Here is an 18,144-nt window from a genome sequence, read left to right on the forward strand (position 1 = left end):
GATAGTCAGTCTTTTAAAGATGCCCAACCCAAAACCTTCTGCACTTGGCAAACAACACCCAGTGATCATCACACTGTTTTATGGGATGACCTGGATAAACTGTGTATGTTGGTAACTTACTTTGCAAATTTTATGCAGAACTGAGTGAAATACTTCCTCGTGGAGGCCAGGTTGTCACGGATGATGGGCACATTCTGTTTAATGTGGAGGATCACTGAGGTGACATAAGGACTCTGGTCACCGACGTGTTCCACGTTCTGCCACTGCATCTGCACAAAGGGAAAAAACAACCAAAAATGACTGCTTAATTCATTAAGATTCAAGCAATAGGTAAGGGAAACAGTACAAACTTCCTGCCAGGGGATCTCTGAGGAATCATTTAGAGACTATCTCTGCAATTCACCACCAAGGTCAAGTTCTTCATCATTAAAGTGGTTGGGCAAAACCCTTCCACAAGAGGACACAAAGAAAACCCAGAGCAGCCCCCTTTTGCACCAGAGCAGAGACTGTGACCAGTGACCCACACAAACAGGGACCATTAGGATTAAAAAAAGCCTTTGGAGCACACCAGGCTGCTTCAACATTTAACTGTTTCCAGTTTTCTGGGATGAAGTACCCATATAAATCCTGATTACAGGCATTTGAGAAAATATCTGCAAGCTTGCAAAGTCTGGATTCCTGTAGAGCAGCCAAGACTTTAATACTGGTGAGACTGATGACAGATAGATGGAAGAGGTAGAAAGTCTTAAAGTCCAAAGCACTCTACACCAGTGTAGCTCACTGAAAACACTGCTGGTGTACAAGCCAGGATGCCCAAGTCCAGCTCTTCCAAATGCATGTAAAAAGTACATAACAAGAAGAGTTACTCAACCTCCCATTTTGTTCTCATGTATTCTCAGCAGAACTGCAAGAGAACAGCCCCTGTGAGCCAGATGTGTGCCTCCCTTGACTTTCTCTGAGCCTTGTTTTCAGTACACAGGGCACTCCCAGTGTAAGTCAAGTGGAAAAACCAAAAAAGAGGTGATTGGGTCTGGTCTGGCCTTATGTATCTACCAGAGTCTCACGGAGGAACACAAGCACCCAGAAAAGCACTCTCAGTTCTGCTGCTGCTCAGAACTCTGCAGTGTTCTCCCAATAACTCTTTGGATATCTGTTCCTCATGCTGGAGATGAGACAGGAGGAAAACTCATAGGAAATCAGGAGAGGAAACTGGGCACATATGGAAGATGAGCTTTTTCCTTTGAGGGGCTGTTTGTCCTCAAACTTGTTTTCTCCATTTCTGGATTTTGCATGTAAAGTTTTTTATTTCTGGTTTTAATTTAATTTAATATGGCTACTTTGCCCCCTGCAACTCAGCTGACTCAATTCCATCCAAACAACACGCAGCCTAAGTGACTTAGTGGGAAAGAGAAGCCAAATTCTTTGCAAAACCACAGTGTCTGAGTCTACACATGTCCCACTAAAGCTGTCTTTATTTAAACCAAACAAACCAATCCCCAGCCTGCTGCTCTCACATCAGCTGGGTGGCTGGAAGGGATCCCTCTCTCATCACCTGCTCCACAGGTTTTCACAGAGTCACAGAATATCCTGAGTTGGAAGGGACACACAAGGAGCATCAAGTCCTACTCCCAGCCCTGCACAGCAATCCCACCCTGTGCATCCCTGAGAGCATTGTCCAAACTTTCCTGGAGCTCTGGCAGCCTTGGGGCTGTGACCATTCCCTGGGGAGCCTGGGCAGTGCCCAGCACCCTCTGGGGAAGAACCTTTTCCTGACATCCAACCTAACTCTCCCCTGACACAGCTCCAGCTGTTCCCTCAAGTCTTGCTACTGGTCACCTGCTTTTCTACTCTTCATGGTGCTGGTCTTATCCAAACAAAATACTCTGTGCCTTTCTCCCTGCTGGATTCACACATTCCCTTCTTGACAGAGCAATCCTCACCCAACAAACACACCATCCCCACGGAGTGGGAGCGGCCAGAAAGTGGGAAGGGACTGCTGAGCTGAATTATTGCACCAATAATGAAACAGTAGCTCTTTCATTTTGTTGGTCATCATTCCAAAAGCAATACTTTACAACCAAACCTTTAAAGCATGAACAGTAAAAATAGCCCTTTTGTGTGTGTGTGTTTGTGTGTGTGTTGATGTGGGTGTGTTTCACCCGAAAAAAACACCCAGTAGCTGCAGAGAAAGGAATAGCACACATACTGAGAAGTCATCAAAAGAAATATGAGCCCAACTCTGCTGGTAAAGCTTTGTTCCTGTCTTTTTTAATTTATTCCTCTTTTTCCCCTTGTCCTATGCTTTTCTTGGGATATCCACATAGTTTACATACACAAGCTGGAAATGAGTCCAAGGAACAAGAGCAGTGAGATTTCACTGAAAGGGAGAAGCCCAAAGGCACCTGCAGGCTGGGAGGACACGGGGTGTCTGCAAGGGTTGGGAGACCTGGTGCTGCCTTCTGGTTCTCACAACAAAACACAGCGTGTTTAGGTTAAAACAGGCAGGAGGAAAGAGAAACCCTGAGCAAAACCGGGCTGGTTTGGCACTTCACAAGAGCTGTGCTGCCTCTTGGGAATGGCAGGGGCTCCAGAGTGTTCCTGTGTCCCCAAAGAGCCACCAAGTCCCTCCTGTGTGTCCAGCCCTGGGTCTCCAGCAAAGGGGCTGCCTCATGACCGAGCAGAGGATGAATGAATCTCCGATCCTCCCTGTTCCCAGCAGCATCCCACTGTCAGCTTCTCCTTGCAGGCTCCAGACTGGGCACCTGCTGCCTTGACCTCGTGCTGCTCCTGCAGGAAGGGGCGGGAGGGGAGCGGGAAGCGGCAGGAGCTGCCGGGAGCAGATAGCGCCGCTGGCCCCGTGTCTGGGGACACGAGCTGGGCTCTGCACTGTCACACTCTGCACAGTGTTCCAGGGCTGAAAAGCTCTCCTGGGGGCTTTTAATTAGCAGCTGGCAGCTCTGATTGCTCCGCTCTCAGGGTTTTCCCTGTGTGGAGTGGAGAAATGATTAAAGCCCTGCGTTGAGGCGCTCGCTGTTGTCCACTCTGCTGTGAGGACACTGGGAACTGCAGCTGTGCCAAAAGGTTTTAGGAAAATGTAAAAAGCCAGCAAGAGATCGATGTGAGGCACTAAAACGTCCCCCAGCCCCACTTACAGGCACAGTTTTACACATAAATTGATGCTTAATTCAGCAAGTAAATCAAGCCTTACCCGGTGCAATCCATAAACTTAATTGGGGCAAAAATAGCCCGTGCAGATTAGCAGTTCCCTCATCCCAGCGATTAAAAAGGAAGCACACCAGGCAATGGAAGTGCCTGCTACAGATCAGTACAAACACATTAACAGCTCTTTGTTATCCAGAATATCACAACAGGGGGTTTAAGGTGAATTCTCCTCCCACCCACATCCCAGCCCCCCATCCTACAGCCACGTTTAATCATTCTACACCTGCTGTAAAGTCTGAGTAAGGATTATCACCTACAAATTTTGTAATATGGGGCCTTCTCAGCATTTACCATTTCTGTCAGAACACACAAAGTAAAGAATCATGGAAACCAAGCAGCATTCCCAGCTGAAAGCAATATTCCTTATGCTGTTTTCTGTGTTAAATCTCTCAACGTGGCCTGCAGCCAAAGTGGATTGAGAGGTTTAAGCATTTCATAATTTACCTCTATAGTTCCTGAACATTTTTGCAAAGAAAAAAAAAAAATACCCAAAGACAGACTCTAACAAAGGACTGGGAATGTTCAATCCTGGAGGACACCTGAGTGAAGTAAATGAAAAGAAGCTAAACAAAAGAAAAGCCCTAATGGAGTATGGGTCTTGAGAGGGCAGAATTGGAATGGATCAGCCACATAATCTTTATTCCTTTAATATAGGCTGAACTTTTACATTTCCAAATACTAACTCTGTGTTTAAATAATTACATGCATTTCTTATTCAAGTGTCAGAGTAATAATCCAGCCCTGAAGGAAAGGGAAGAGGAGGAAGGGTGAAGGAAAAAACCCTCTTGCACCAAATCCAGGTCTAATAAAAATCACATAAAAGCGACTCTGTCTGATGCAAATAGTGGAGTGTGTGCACAAGTGACAAGTATTTATTTAGCTAATTTCATAACACTTAAACTTGTTTATATATCATCAGTCCCATCACATGTGCTGCATTTTACCAGTGTTCCAAAGACAAAAATAAATGGCCTACCAGCTGCTGCTTTCTCAAGGTTGTGGTTTACTTGGGTATAAACAGCCAGAGCTAAGTGATTCAAATATTACTGTAATCTGTAGGTTCAGGAGATCTGAGAGACTGCCACAGCACACAGACAACACCTGAAGTGCCGAGCCCTTCCTAGTGGTGTTATTTTACTGGGCAAAAAAATCCTCTTTCCATTTGGAACCTGTACAAGCTCTATTACCAGCTGCATTCCACTTCAAATATTAGCTGGGGGTGGCGGGGCTGGTTACAGCTGGAATACATCATAAAGCAGAAAGCTATTAAAATTCATGGCAGCGAGACAGTGTGTTGATCCTACAAAAATGGAGCTCTATGTTTAATATTTCTAATTAAAAAAAAAATAGTTCAATCCACTTTTGTTGTCTTCACCTCTGTCTAAAGCAGTCTGGGTTTTCACAATACTTTGGCAAGAAAACACAGCTCTGTATTTCAAACATATAAAAGCCAGCAGTGTAACTGCAACAAAATCCTTAAGCTCCAGCCATAGGGGCCTCTCCAGGAATGGCTCCATATGTCCTTGAGAGGATCACAGAAGCAATAAGGCTCAATCTCAATTCCACATCACCTCCATTTGAGTACCTCCATTTAAGAGCCCCAAACAAGCAGGCTGGTAAAACTCCCTGCCAAAGAAGACAAAGGGGAGAGCAAACATGAAGGTGTATTTGAAATTTCACACTAACCAAAGTTTTCCCAATTTTAAATGCTCTCACTGGCATTGGGAGTGGAAAGAGAAAGCCTTGGGTACTTACTGAATGTATTTCATTGTCTGTAGGTTTTAATGTGCTGCAAAAAGCCTGAAAGCTCTAATCTGAATAATAAGAGGGCTTGGAGTGAGGGATGTATTTATAAATACAGCAACTGCTGATCTAAAAAGTAAGAAAGAAAAAATCAGAGTAAAAGAATATATCAGTAGTGAAATCAAGCAATCAAAGCACACAAGAACTCCACATGGATCTTAAGGTGACCTCTTCCTGCAAATCCACCCCTACCTTGCTCATAGCAGTCAGGGCAGGGTCACAGGCTGCATCCAGGTCCTGCACTAACAGCTGGATGCTGTTGGAGATCACACTGCAAAAAAAGGGATAAAAAAAAAAAAAAAAAAAGAGAAAGAATCAAGCATGAGTTTTAGAACCACACTGAGTAACAGAGTGCCAGAACTGGAGCATTTGACTGTGAGAGGAGGAAAATCCTCTACTGGCTGACAGTAGCAGTAGGATGTGAATGCACATGGCTACAACTTGGACTGAGGAGAGGCTGGGAAATTCTGCAGGGAGCTGCACAATGGGCTTCAGTGCAGAGAGGATGTTTTTGCAGTTGACCTTTCTCTGGTTTAACACAAATCAGGGGCTGGGGATCAAAGGTGGCAGATAAAGAGGAGAAATCCCCAAGTATCAAGCCCAGACTGGGATTCAGCTTCAAATTCAATCCAGTCTGTGTAACACCAACATTTTATCATCCCTCCATTTATTGAGTCAATATTCTACTGCTCACAGGAACTTGTAGAGGGGATTTTAAAAATGACATCTGCTTGAGTTCTGTCTCTCCCATGTGTGAAGATGAAGGCAGATGTCTTATTTACACCATGTCTAGGATTGCCGCCATCCATTGTTTGAGTTCCTGAGACATATACCAGACTAAAGGACACATTAGTCAAACACATTTCCCTCCCACCCCCTTTAGTTTTTTTGGTTTCTTTTTAACAGCACAATACTGCTTAGAGCCATATTTAAGGCCACCATATTATGGTGTGCATAAAGGTGCAACTGATCCTAAAACAACAGCCGAGAAACTCAGCCTGCAGCAGCTCCGGCCCCCCTCAGGGGCACAGAACCAGCACTCCCACTGCAGACAGCTTCTGCTAGAAGCAATAACTGATTCTGTTTCCCTAAGCACAGTTTTTAAAAACTGTGTCAACTTTAAATCTGCCACAGACATGTGTTTACAACCCCAGGATTATATTTGTGAGAAGTGGATTTTACTTTTGCTCTTTCTCATGACGGTAGCACAGATGAGAATCACAGGACTGTGAGAAATCTGTTCCTCAAACCATCTTTCCTCCACCTCATTCTCTTTGTGAGGTTCTGGATGCTACTCTGGGGTTCACTGTTCAAAATTTTTTTAAGTGTCCACCTCCTTACCAAGATATGGTGTCACCCACACTTAATTCTGACCTGAGTTTTGTTCTTCACCACGACCCAGAAAGGTGTCCTGTTCCCTTTCCTACAGTTCCAGCACATAAAGTCTGGAACAGGATGCAAAGCAAAAGACTTCCTTCAAAGCAATTAATTTGTTTGTAAAGGCAAACTCATCCAAAATTAGTTGGAAAAATTAGCATGGGAGATGAAGTGACTCCAGGCTTCAAGTTACACGATCTAAAACTCGCGTTGGGATAAAAAAAGCCCGTGACTGTTTCTGCTGGTGCCTCTGCTGCTGCTGGGCACTACAGAATCCACTCCCTGGGGGATTCCACCAGGCCAAGGGAGCCAGACTGAAATAACCACCCCGTGGACACAGCTGACTCCTGCAGGGCACCTGCTGCCACTGACTGGGAGGGGAGAGCTGTGGTTCAGCACCAAAGAGAAACACAAAGCTCTGAGTGGATGGAAAATGACCCATCACTTGTGTGCCCACACTCAGGAGTCTGTCAGAAGCTGGGTCACCAAGTGCAGGCTCTCACCTGAAAGCACCAAGTTTGCAAACAGGGAGAGGAACCTATTTGTCTGCACTTCAAGATAAACACCTGCTGTGGAGGGATGGCAGTGCAGCAGGAAGTGTGTTGGGAACACAAAAGATCACAACATGCCAAGAGGGTTTGGAGCCTGGTTCTGCAGGAAAATACTTCAAATCCTCACCCCAGGCAGCACACAGCAATGGGTGACTCCTCAGACAGTCCCTGACATGCATAGAAGGGATGGATTGGGAAGCTGAGGCCATAAAGGAGCAGTACAGTCCTAGTACAGCAAATCCTCACTACAGTGAGCCCAACACTTCAGGGGTTCTCTGAATGCTGCCTCACAGGGCAGGAGGTGGGAACGAAGGATTTCTGGATTTACATTACAATAATTTTTCTTTTGTTGAATTTTAAGAAGAGCTCGTTTCTCCCACTTTCCCTTAAGAAACTGCTTTGTCACCCCAGGGATCAAACCCTCCTTTTCTATACATTTGGGGTGGTTCTGCACTTGCCTTTCTCTGAAAGAACACTTCTCAGGGTGCATAAACAGCGTTTTATCACTTATTTTATGGCTGTGCCTAACAAGACATCAAATCCCAGAAGAAACAACTTGTTTGATGCTGAACGAGCGAGTGCCAGCAAGGTTTATAGCTCTGACTTACACTGACAGAAGGCTGGACAAAGCCCTCTCAACTGGAACAGAATGAAAGTCAATTAAAAGCCTTTGTTACAAGATATATCAGCCCTGTCAGCTGGACTTTAAAGCTGCCCAAAACAGCAAACGTGAATTATACATTAAACAACTTCCAAAACACTTCACATTGGCTGTCTGGGACCAACCACCTCGTGAGGCAGCCACTGTGGAGACTAAGCAGCCACTCGAGGTTGCTGGTTCCTGCTGGCAAAAGTCACCCTCCACTTGTCCATGTTAAGAAAATCCCATCGTGTGGCACATTTTATTTCTCCTTCCCTGCCACCTTGCTTGCTTTGGCTGAGTGGACACAGCAACCCTGGATTTCAGGCAGGGATTCACTCTTAAAAAGGTCTGAGAACAGCCTAAAGGGAAGGGAGTCTCTGCAGCCTGGAATGGAGCCTGAGACCATGTGAAAGAGCTGGATGGAGATTCAGTGGGATCTCATCCACTGCACAAGGAGAGGCATCACAGGAAGGAAGTCTTCTGAAAAAAACATTTTACTGCTATCTGGGCTGAATCTTAGTTTTAGAGAGAGGGGGAGCTGGTGATAGGGATTATTTTCCCAGTCTTGCCAAGATTCTCTTTTGTCTGATATGAGGCAAAACAACTTTTGCCTCAATTTTCTTCTCAAAAAAAATATTCAATCTGTCTGTCAGGAGTGGAGAGGAAGGGATGTTAGAGCAGAGTATTTTTAGCACCGTTACATGAAAAGTTATTTTAATGAATGATAATCTTCTCTCAATTATAATCCTCAAATATAAGATTGGATCAGTCTTTTATGTCATCTGCAATGGGGTTTGATCATACTGACAAGGCTGCTGATTAACAGGGGGAAGTTAAAGCAGGAAGGGATGTACTGAAATAGCTTCCTTTCTTGAAATGTAACAGCCACCTCTCAGAGCTGCCAAGATGCAAATGATGTTTCAAATGGAAACTCACTATTTCCTTTCCCTTTTCCAGTGCTCTTGTTCCTTTGGCTTGGACCACAGGGAGCAGCTAAAGCCTGGACTAGTGCTGCTCTTGGAGCAGCCAGAGGATACCATTCCCTCACCAGGGAAATGCCTGTGCCCAGGCTGTGGATCTGGGTAGATCCTGGGATCGTTATTACTCCAGCACCATCTGGCTGACAAAAGGGGATGTTTGGTAACTGTGGGAGGAGAACATACATGCTGAAAGTGTCCATCTCTCCTGTCAGGTTGATTCTCTCCATTAGGCTCGCATCCACTTTTTCTTTGAGTTTCTCTTCCAACTATTGGGAAACAAAACAAGCAACAGGGAGATCAGGTTTCTAACTCGAAATAATCGCTCTTGAAAACTTATGCCCTGCAAAGGTCAGCTTCTTAAAACTTAATCTGTGACCAAACTACATCCAAAACTCACCCAGTGACACTGGAAATCTTTCCTTCTTGGCATCCCAGACCCGTTGATCTGCCAGGATGGGCCATGGTGGCTCCACGTCCTCAAAGAATTAAAGCTCCAAGGTCAAATATGTAACTCTAGCATGACATGCTACCGTACTAGCTTAGCACTGTGGCATCTGTCCTGCTAATAAAGATGTTTCTCAACACTCTGCCTGTGCCCAAACTGCAGAGGAGGAGGAGGATTGCCAGACCTAGTGGTGGAGAAGCCTGGATGCAGCCAAACATCACAGCTCATTCCCGACCTATGGCATTTTGGAAGCACCTGAATGTAACGAGCAGCGCGGCTGCAAATCACATCAGCATAAATTCCTCCTCTCTCCACTGCACATTGCCCCAATATTTCATGCAAGTCTTTTCCCAAAAGTATTTTGAATTATTGTTGTGCTTGTATTTGTGAAGGGGAGATCATGAACCGAGAGTCTTTTTTTTAAAGAAATGTGGTCCCCAATCCAAAACAAATTACGTAACAAGTAGAAAAGGATCAAACCCAAAACTGATGCTGCAAAGCAAGATTACAAGCAAATCACTATTCTCAGGTGGAAACAGCAAAATCAACACTTTTCTTTCTTTGAAATACATATTGAATCATGTAGAGCTCAATAATCAATGGATATTTTTGTACTTTTGGCTCTCCCAGTCTCCACAGCAGCACAGAAGAGGGGCTGGGTGCCCCCTCAGAGGAAAACTGACCTGCTGGGTGGTGGCCAGGCAGTACTCTGCAGTACTTAGGATGCTGCAAATGAGGCAGAGCTCTTCTAAAGTAAACTTTGCCACTTCAGAGCCTTCCTTTTCTTTCAGCAAACTTGTGATGGTGAGCCCACCACTGCTGCTGGTTGTCCTGGAAAAAAAAAAAAAAACAAACCAACAGATAAAACCTGTGTGGTTTTTGGGTGTACAGACACACCGAGTGCAAAATTACTGCTGGATTTCAATGCCATAAAAAGGCTTTAGGACCACAAAGCCCAACACCCTGTGCAACACAGGACATCAAACCCACAACTGCTCTTTTGGTGAAGGAATTTCTTTTACAAATAGCTTTGTACCAGGTCTTCAAGCAAAGGACAACTGACTCATTGACAAGAAAATAGATTAGGATGCAAGTGGAACACAGCCTTCCCCAGGTAGCTTCACCTTCACTGCCAGTTATTCAAAATCTAATTAAAGATTACAGAAGAATCTCAGAACTATCAGGAAACTTGTCATATTTATCTTTGCAGCACTAAACAGCTGCCCACATGCATTTGAGACTTTGGCAACTTTTTTTAAAAGCTGATGTTATCAACAAAGTAAATTATAGAAGATGTGCCTTCCCCTCCACTGTCTCCCAGTGATCAACATTCATGTACCAACAAAGAAAGACTCAGAGCAGTTTAGAGGCAGGAAATTCCCTACCTCTCAACTCTTTATAATCCAAATCCATTAAAAAAAAAAATAGGACAGTGATATTTATCTTGGACAGCAAAAATGGAGCACTCAAAAAAACGTGGATAAAGAATGCAACTGAGGTCTGATGGAGAACACACATTAAATTTATCTTTCCACTTGTCTGGATGGAACCCTCTCCCCATCCATCTGTGAAAGATTTTACTGTTTTCAGAAAGTCATTTCTTCTGCTCCCAGGTTTACAAAGGAAACAAAGTTAAGATGGTAAATAGCAAATAAAATCATCTGCAGTGGAGTTTTGGCAACATCTCAAGAGCACCTTTAGCCTCTATGCTGACACATGTTGGTACAAACTCATTATGATTTCCTGTACTTTCACTGGATTTACATCTACATATCTTACTTATACAGAGATCAAATGTTCCAGAGCAGAGGGAGGTACAGGTAAGCACTTTAGCACCACAGAAGTAAATCACCTTCATTATAAGTTACCATATGAAGATGTTGGACTAAGGCAGCTGAGAATCACAGTATGAACTGGTTACCCAAGTAGCAATTCTGAAAGCCAGGCCTCTCTGAAGAGACTTGGGCTGGCATTTCAAAAGGAACTTCAAGAAACTGCAAATCTGGCAGCTAATCAAAGCCAAATATGAAGCTATTCTCCAGGGGCCCTTGAAAGAAAAACAATGTGTGCCTGCCCATTTGCTCTCCTGCTTTTTCCTCAGTGCAAGAAACTGAACTTTGGAGAAAACCACAAAGTAAATGGAGTGTTACTGCTGCTACCTGGGGTGTTTGACAGGGAAACAAGTGTTCACCAGGATGTATTTATCAATTATCTTTACAAATCATCTGCTCCCCAGTGCAGCACTGGGGAAGCCAAACTCACTTGGGCAGGTTCCCAGAGAGAATTTTCCAGGCATATTCCCGCAGGTACTTCTGGAAGATGGTGGTCAGGGCTATCATGGGCTCACCAGTGCTGAGCTGGGAGCACTGCACCATGCACTTCTTGTAGTACACAAAGAGGTCAGCACAGCTGGGCAGGACGGCTCCTCCTTCATCCACGTTGGGCTTGGGGGGACCCTGAGCCTTGAAGTCAGCCACAAACCTGTCAATCAGCTCGCCCAGGTTTCTGAGGTGGGGAACAAAAAGATGTTTGAGTCTATTGAGGGAGGAATTGGAGTGCAAAGAGGGAATAATGCTTACAATGAGATGCCCTGTCTTGTCACACCAGCAAGTTCAGGTTTTAGCAGCTGGGTATCCCCAGCCCTTTCTTATCTCCACGCTTCCAGCACAAAGCTCACACAATTCCACAGCCCGAACCTTTTGTGCTCAGGAGTTTTAGTGGCAGCTTCAAATCTGTTCTCCAGCCACACATAAAAGCTCCCAGGTCTGCCAGGACTCGGTTCAGCACATTTGATGCAAGTGCATAAAGCCTGTGCTCAAGTTTCCTTCCTGGCACCAGGAAAAGGAACAGTCAGGCTTCCCATCCCAGCGGCCTCCGGAGGAGACCTTGGGGAATACGGATTTTAAAGGGATGTGCTCAAAATGGTGTGCCATTTGCCATTTCTTGGTCCCATTTGGATACCACCTGGTTTTGCACAACTTCACACATCCTTTAAAGAAGTTTTATTTAGCATGAGCACAAAGTACACTTCCTACTTAGACCCTTTTTAAAAGCCCAAAAAGCCCTCTTATTGTCTCCAGTGATTCATTACAGCCTGGTCCTTACTCAAATATTTCAGTCTTTAGGCAACAATAAACTTCACTCCATCCTTTCACCAGGACAAAAAGGCTTTTGAGCATGGCAGAGGGCCAGAGCCATCAACACAGAACCAGAGAATCTTCTGATGTTGGGGAGTTCCTCTGGTCCTACTCCTCCAGAGACAGCACATCCGTGTCGGAGACCAAGCCCAGCTCTCCCAACACCAGAGCTCAGCTCCATGGAATAACCCTTGCCAGATGAACTGAATTCCAGCAAAAAACCTCCTCTCCCAGACACACACACAGAGCCTTCCTCAAAGAAGTCAGGCTTTTGGGAAACAGGCCTTTCAGATGAGAGAGGTACTCTGCCGACCAAAAGGAGGTCCTGTATTTTATATTCCTATTTTGAATACCATCTTCCTGCAGCTCTCCTCTTCCCATGGCACAACCTTCACCCCTTTGAGGGTGTAATGGCTGTGCTGTGATCCAGGGCTCCTAAGGAGAAAGCCAAATCCCCAGGAGAATGGCTGAGGCTCTGCAGCACATTCTCACTTACCTCTGCCAGTGAAAGGGGAAAAACCCGCCAACAACGACAACTTTCCCCCAGTTTCTATCCCTTTTTGCTTTCCCTCTTGTGAGAGAGAAAACCTCTCTGATTCCAGTTTACCAGAGAACCCACAGGTCTCTTCCCTGATAAACTTAAGAGGCTGCTGCCTCAGAATGGATGAGCTCCTACCATGGGTGATCTGCTGGGCCAAACTTATCTACAGAAATGTGCTTGGAATATCAGGACACTAAATCATGGAGCAACACTCGTTGGCTTGAGCCAGGCTGTTGCAAAGACAAGTAGCCCCTTTTTCCATGCCTATTGCTTGAGCACGGCACACAGCTCTGATTCCACACACACAGTTCCTCGGCTGTGTTACAAGCACTGTAAAAACATCAGGCTGCTCCACTGATGTGATAAATCTCCACACTGGCAGGAGCAATTGAAGGCTGAAGCAAAGCATTGATTGTGTTGGGCCACAGAGAAGCAGAATTTACCTCCCTCTGTAGCTGTAGCAGAGCCAAACAGATGGCTGCTGCAGGAGGGCTCACACGTGCTGCAGGCTGCAGATTCCTGCAGCTTCTCAAGGAAAGCGGACGTGGCTCACTCCTTGTCAAATCCAACAGCTGCATCTCCACCTCTGCATCTGTGCTTGGCTCCAGCTGGGCAACAAAGTGGAGCCTTCTTAGCAGCCACCAGTCACTTGATTTTTTTTTGCCTCCTCTCAGTCTCAAGACACGGTCAGGAATGTCAATGGCTTTTGTTTCTTTATGCTTAGCCCACGTGTTCTCCTCTTCTCCGAGGCGAAGTGAAATGGATCTGCATTTTCCTGGTCCCCCAAGGTCTTGTCAACTGGGATGCAGGAGAAAATGCAGCTGTTCTGAAGGGCTGGGAGAGCAACGCTGGGGCTTCACGCTTGTTCTGATCCCAACCTGGATAAAACTGCCCATCAAACCAGGCTATGGGACTGCTCCTATTTCAGCAAGCAAAACATCGGGATATTGTGCACTAAGAGAACTAATACATCATTAATGCACACCTCAGCTGATGGCAAACTTTCACATCAGTCTCAGCTGGCCCAAATATGATATAAAATCCACGAATCTTTGTGTGGCACAGTGGGAGCACAGAGAGTCTGGCAAAAAAAGCTGCTGGAGATGAAACACAAAGAAGGCAGGAGAGCTACAGAAAATGAATATTTTCTCCACAGACTCTGTGGAAAAACTCCAAGAAAATTCTCTGGTAGTGCAGATGTGGTATTTCCTAACAGTAGCATATTTATTGGGAGAGAGAACTCGCCAAATCTAACCAAGAGAAAGTATGAAATGAAATCACATAAAGGGAATTCTATTCTGGTTCTTTTCATTCCTGCATTCCTCTTCCTTTTTTTTTTTTCCCTTCACTCAACCTATTCAGGGCTGTTCTGCACCTCTGGCAAACACAAGAAGAACCAGGAACTCCCGAGCAGCACGAGAGAAGAACAGGGTGCTCAGGAAACTGGGTCTGCCCAGTGATGTGCTCAGTGCTGGGCACCGAGGAAGGGCCATGGCACTGAGACACCTGGACCACTGCAGAGCAGTTTCCATGCACTGGGGATTTTGGAAGCCCCTCTGCTGATGAGGCTGCAAACACACAGCACTAAGTGCCAGTTTTCCGAGCACTCTCGACTCGGACGTGCCTTTGAGCAGATTTAAGGAGGGCTCTGCACACTCTCAGCCCTGCAGCCCTGACAGAGCTCTTCCTTCTCTCCAGCAGAACAGCTCAGCTCACGTCTGTGTGCTCCTGCTGCTCCAGCTGACCACAAAGGAGAGCTAAAGACGCACATCCCAGAGGGGCAGGAATGAAATCTGCTTTGCTGTTCAGAAATCTGATATTTACTCTGCAGCTGAGGGTGGAGAGCAGCATCTTTAAACTCTTTCTTTCAGGTGTCTCCTCTTAAACTGCTACAGATTTTGGCAGTGTGTTTCTTTAAATGGGTATGGAAACAATTTTTTTGGCAGAAAACGTCCAGGCTTTTTTCTGCCACAGATTTAAGGCAATGATGAACAAAACCATCATGCTACTCTCACTATTCAGAGCTCAAACATACACTTAATGATCTAAGCAACATCTCATTTTCAGGCATCGGCAACAGATTCCTCAACAGTTCAATCAAAGGAAGAAGAGAGAAAACCATGAAGGAAAGCAATTCTTGGCAGCCAGGGGCAGCATGGGGAATACTGTGGCAGTTTTTCTTTGAACTCCCTGCAGCCTGTGGCTATAAAGCTAATATAAAACATCTCAGGATTGTAAAGGAAAAGGAGAAAAAAAAAAAAGGCAACTGAAGGGGCTAGGAGCACAGTGGGGTAGAATTACCAAAATGGGGATTAAAATGGCCCCCAGTGAGAAGGGAAGAAATACTCAAACAAGTCTGTGCTCAGTTGGCTGAGGGCAGAGGGAAATATCAGTTTCCCTTTGTTAGGCTGCAGAGCAGAACCTAGACCCAGCAGGACACACCACTGTGCAAGGTTTCAACTATTTAATGGGGGTTTTTTTTAAGCATAAAAAGTTGATGGGACATGGAAAAGCTTTTTCAAGATGGTTATCATGGAGTTTGGACAAAATCAGGACACTACAAGCCTCGAGTTACACACCCTCTCATGTGTAAAGCCTTGGAAGACAGAAGAGCACGCAGATACATGAAGCAGGCACCTCCTTCTCCTTTCCAGCCACTAATCTTTGTTAAAAGACTAAATTGAACCTTTTTCAACTATCTCCTCTCTCAGGTGGCACTGCAGTTGTTACTGAGATGTTATTTAAACCCTGGTGTGAATCAAGGTGCACAAGAAAGTGTGGTGAGAGCTCTGAAAACTCCTTTCATTGGAATTGTTTTGCTGCAAGTCAAAGAGGAAAATGAAGAAGGGTGCCAGGGATTAAAGGCCCTGACAAAGTCCCAATCTGTGAGCAATGATAACGTTATCTTACAGCCAGCTCATCTACAGCAGCTTTCATCTAAGGATCTCAAATAACTTATTTCTACAAAGCAAATCTTGCAACTCCTCTGCCACAAAGCCACATATGTATTTTACAGAAAACCCAACCCTATCATTTGTGGAAGACATGAGATGAAAGAAAGACATATGTCTGCAGTGGGAATTGCAGAGGCAACAGAAGTAATTTCAGGAATACAAAGCCTCTTCCCCAGAAAGGCAGCGGGCACCACTCCTGCAGCCCTTTGCAATTACACACAAAACCAAACTCCACAGCCCTCTGAACACTCATTTTGTCCAAGCAAAGGTCCCACTCAAAGTTTCTCAAACCACAATCACTGCTTCTGATGAAATCAGGCAGCAGAGTTTCAATAAATTAATTTTCTGCAGCTTGAGTACAGAATCCAGTACAACCCAACACGTCCGGAAGCAAACGAACCCCAAAACTCAGGCTGGTTACTCACTTGTCCTGGGACTCAATATACACATAAAGGTGAGGCTCAAAGCACTTGGAAACAATGCCATGGAAAGGATTGTCAGGGACCTTTGGCTTCTTTGGCTGCAAGAAAACATTCAGAGTGTTGGTTCAAACCTGCCCTGTAAGACCTTGAAGGAACAGCAATGCAACATCACAGAAGGATATAAATCTTTAGAGATACTGCAACACAGAAACTTGCTGTCAAACAATCAAAGCATATAAATGTCATTATATCCAAGTCTCCCCTCCTTCTTGGAGAGCTGTTAGCAATCCAAGGAATTATCTTTCCACTTATAAAATATTCTTAGCCTTAAAGAGAAGGCTGCTCTGTGCTAACAGGTTTCAGCTGAAGAATCTTAATGCAGTTTGCAAATAAAACTCCCTGAATCCTTCAAGCAGTAACAAGGCTCCACTAGTCCCCTCTGAAATCAAATGCAGCAGTTCATTGGAAGCAAGATTGAAGAATTCTTACATTTTGGAATATCAAGGGTAATAACTCAAAGTTACAGGCTTCATCTGAGTGAATTTTATTTAGATAAACAGCATGTAATTACTGGAGGAGCCAGAATTATACAGGCAACACTACAGGCCTGCTTTCACTGCGAAACTTCTTTCTGGGGATGCAAAGATTTCTATTTTTAAATCACATTAAGAGCATTAAGCACATGTGCCATTTGGGAGCCATCCTATTTACCCTCATCTTAGTGCTGCACTCTAACCATGGCCAAGCTCAGCTCACCAAAGCCACTGGGACTACTCACACACTTAAATTTGTGCATGTGTAAGCACCAGGCTGGGCAGGGTCTTTAAGCTCCTTTTTGCCCTACAGCTAGATTGTTATTATTTTTTACTGATAGGTAATTTCTCTTGTTGCTTCCCAGCAAACCAGCAACTTTTCACTGGCTGCAAAGAGCGCTGCAGTGACTCTGGAATGGAATTCTTGCTTCTCTCCCCACAAAAAGCCAAGATCAGCTCCCAGCCAATGAAGATATGAATTTTTCCAGCTGATTTTTTTTTTTTTAGTGCAATAAAAGCCAAACAAAAGCAGCAAAATGAGAGAGCCTAAAGGACTTTCTCTCCTAAACAACAGAGGAGTTGGCACTAAGAATGTGGCAGAACTACCAGAGTGTGACAGGGCAAACATTTCTCAGCAATAGTTCAACCCCAGACGACGAAGCTCAACTTATGGCTGCAAACCTAAAGTGAGAAAATGGTTTTATGGAGGCCAGACCACCTCTATGAGCCTGGCATCACCAAGAGAAGAATGTAAGTTTTAACAGCCTTGGGACAGAACCTGGGCATCCTCCACCCAAATCCCTCTGCCAGTGCCCATTTCTGCCTGATGCACACACTCACTGGAGCTGGGAGGAAAGCAATGGCTGGGAACCACAGAAACCTCACATTTGCCAAGTCCCTGGCATGGCAGTGCCAGCATGAGGCTGCAGATTCACCATGTTCACCAGGCTGGAAGAGCCAGCTCCTGAAGCAGGCCTGGCTCTCTGTGCATCTCTGCATCACGCTGCTCCCAGCATGGCTGGTGCAGGGAATACTAAATCTTTTAACAGTAGCAGTGAAGCTGTATTTCTGAGTGTGCAACCCTGTCCAAAAGCTGCAGATGTTTAAGCTATTTCCTCCTTGAGTTTGATGGAAATAATAAAAGGTTACTGTTGTCACAGTAAGGAGGTCTGCAGCTGGCCCAGTTTCCTTTCATTACTATCCAAAGTAAACAGATTAAATCCAACTGCTAGGATTACCAAAAGAGGTGCTTTTTTAGCATGGATTTCCCCCCCAAAATTCTTGCGCTCCCTCTTAGATTCCCAAGAGTCTTGAATTCTCAGGACTGGTGTCTTGGAAGGGCTCTTCCACTGAAAACCCTTCAACACTGTGTCCCTTCTGCTGTTCATGCAGTGACAGCAGCAGATGAGACTTGCAGCACTTCCAGACTCTCAGAATGACCCAGCAGCTGCTGGCACTGTGACACTGAAATCTTGGAGCCCACTTGGCACACAGGAGGCTGCAGGGCAGCAGAGCCCAGCACTGTGACACTGACAC

At 45.1% G+C, this 18,144-nt stretch overlaps 1 protein-coding gene across 2 annotated transcripts in view; it reads right to left on the minus strand.

Moving 5' to 3' along the window:
- The window catches only part of VPS53 (VPS53 subunit of GARP complex), a 61,476-nt gene that overhangs the window by 12,610 nt on the left and 30,722 nt on the right, over positions 1 to 18,144 (minus strand). For both annotated transcript variants that reach the window (XM_032129897.1, XM_032129898.1), the window contains 6 exons: positions 16,079 to 16,173; positions 11,284 to 11,526; positions 9,705 to 9,852; positions 8,760 to 8,842; positions 5,218 to 5,296; positions 121 to 269 (listed from right to left, as the gene is read on the minus strand). In XM_032129897.1, coding sequence (XP_031985788.1) covers positions 121 to 269; positions 5,218 to 5,296; positions 8,760 to 8,842; positions 9,705 to 9,852; positions 11,284 to 11,526; positions 16,079 to 16,173 — 797 coding nt within the window. The remainder of the gene's footprint in view (positions 1 to 120; positions 270 to 5,217; positions 5,297 to 8,759; positions 8,843 to 9,704; positions 9,853 to 11,283; positions 11,527 to 16,078; positions 16,174 to 18,144) is intronic.

This window comes from Corvus moneduloides, chromosome 20 (genome assembly GCF_009650955.1).
Source record: "Corvus moneduloides isolate bCorMon1 chromosome 20, bCorMon1.pri, whole genome shotgun sequence".
NCBI lineage: Eukaryota > Metazoa > Chordata > Aves > Passeriformes > Corvidae > Corvus > Corvus moneduloides.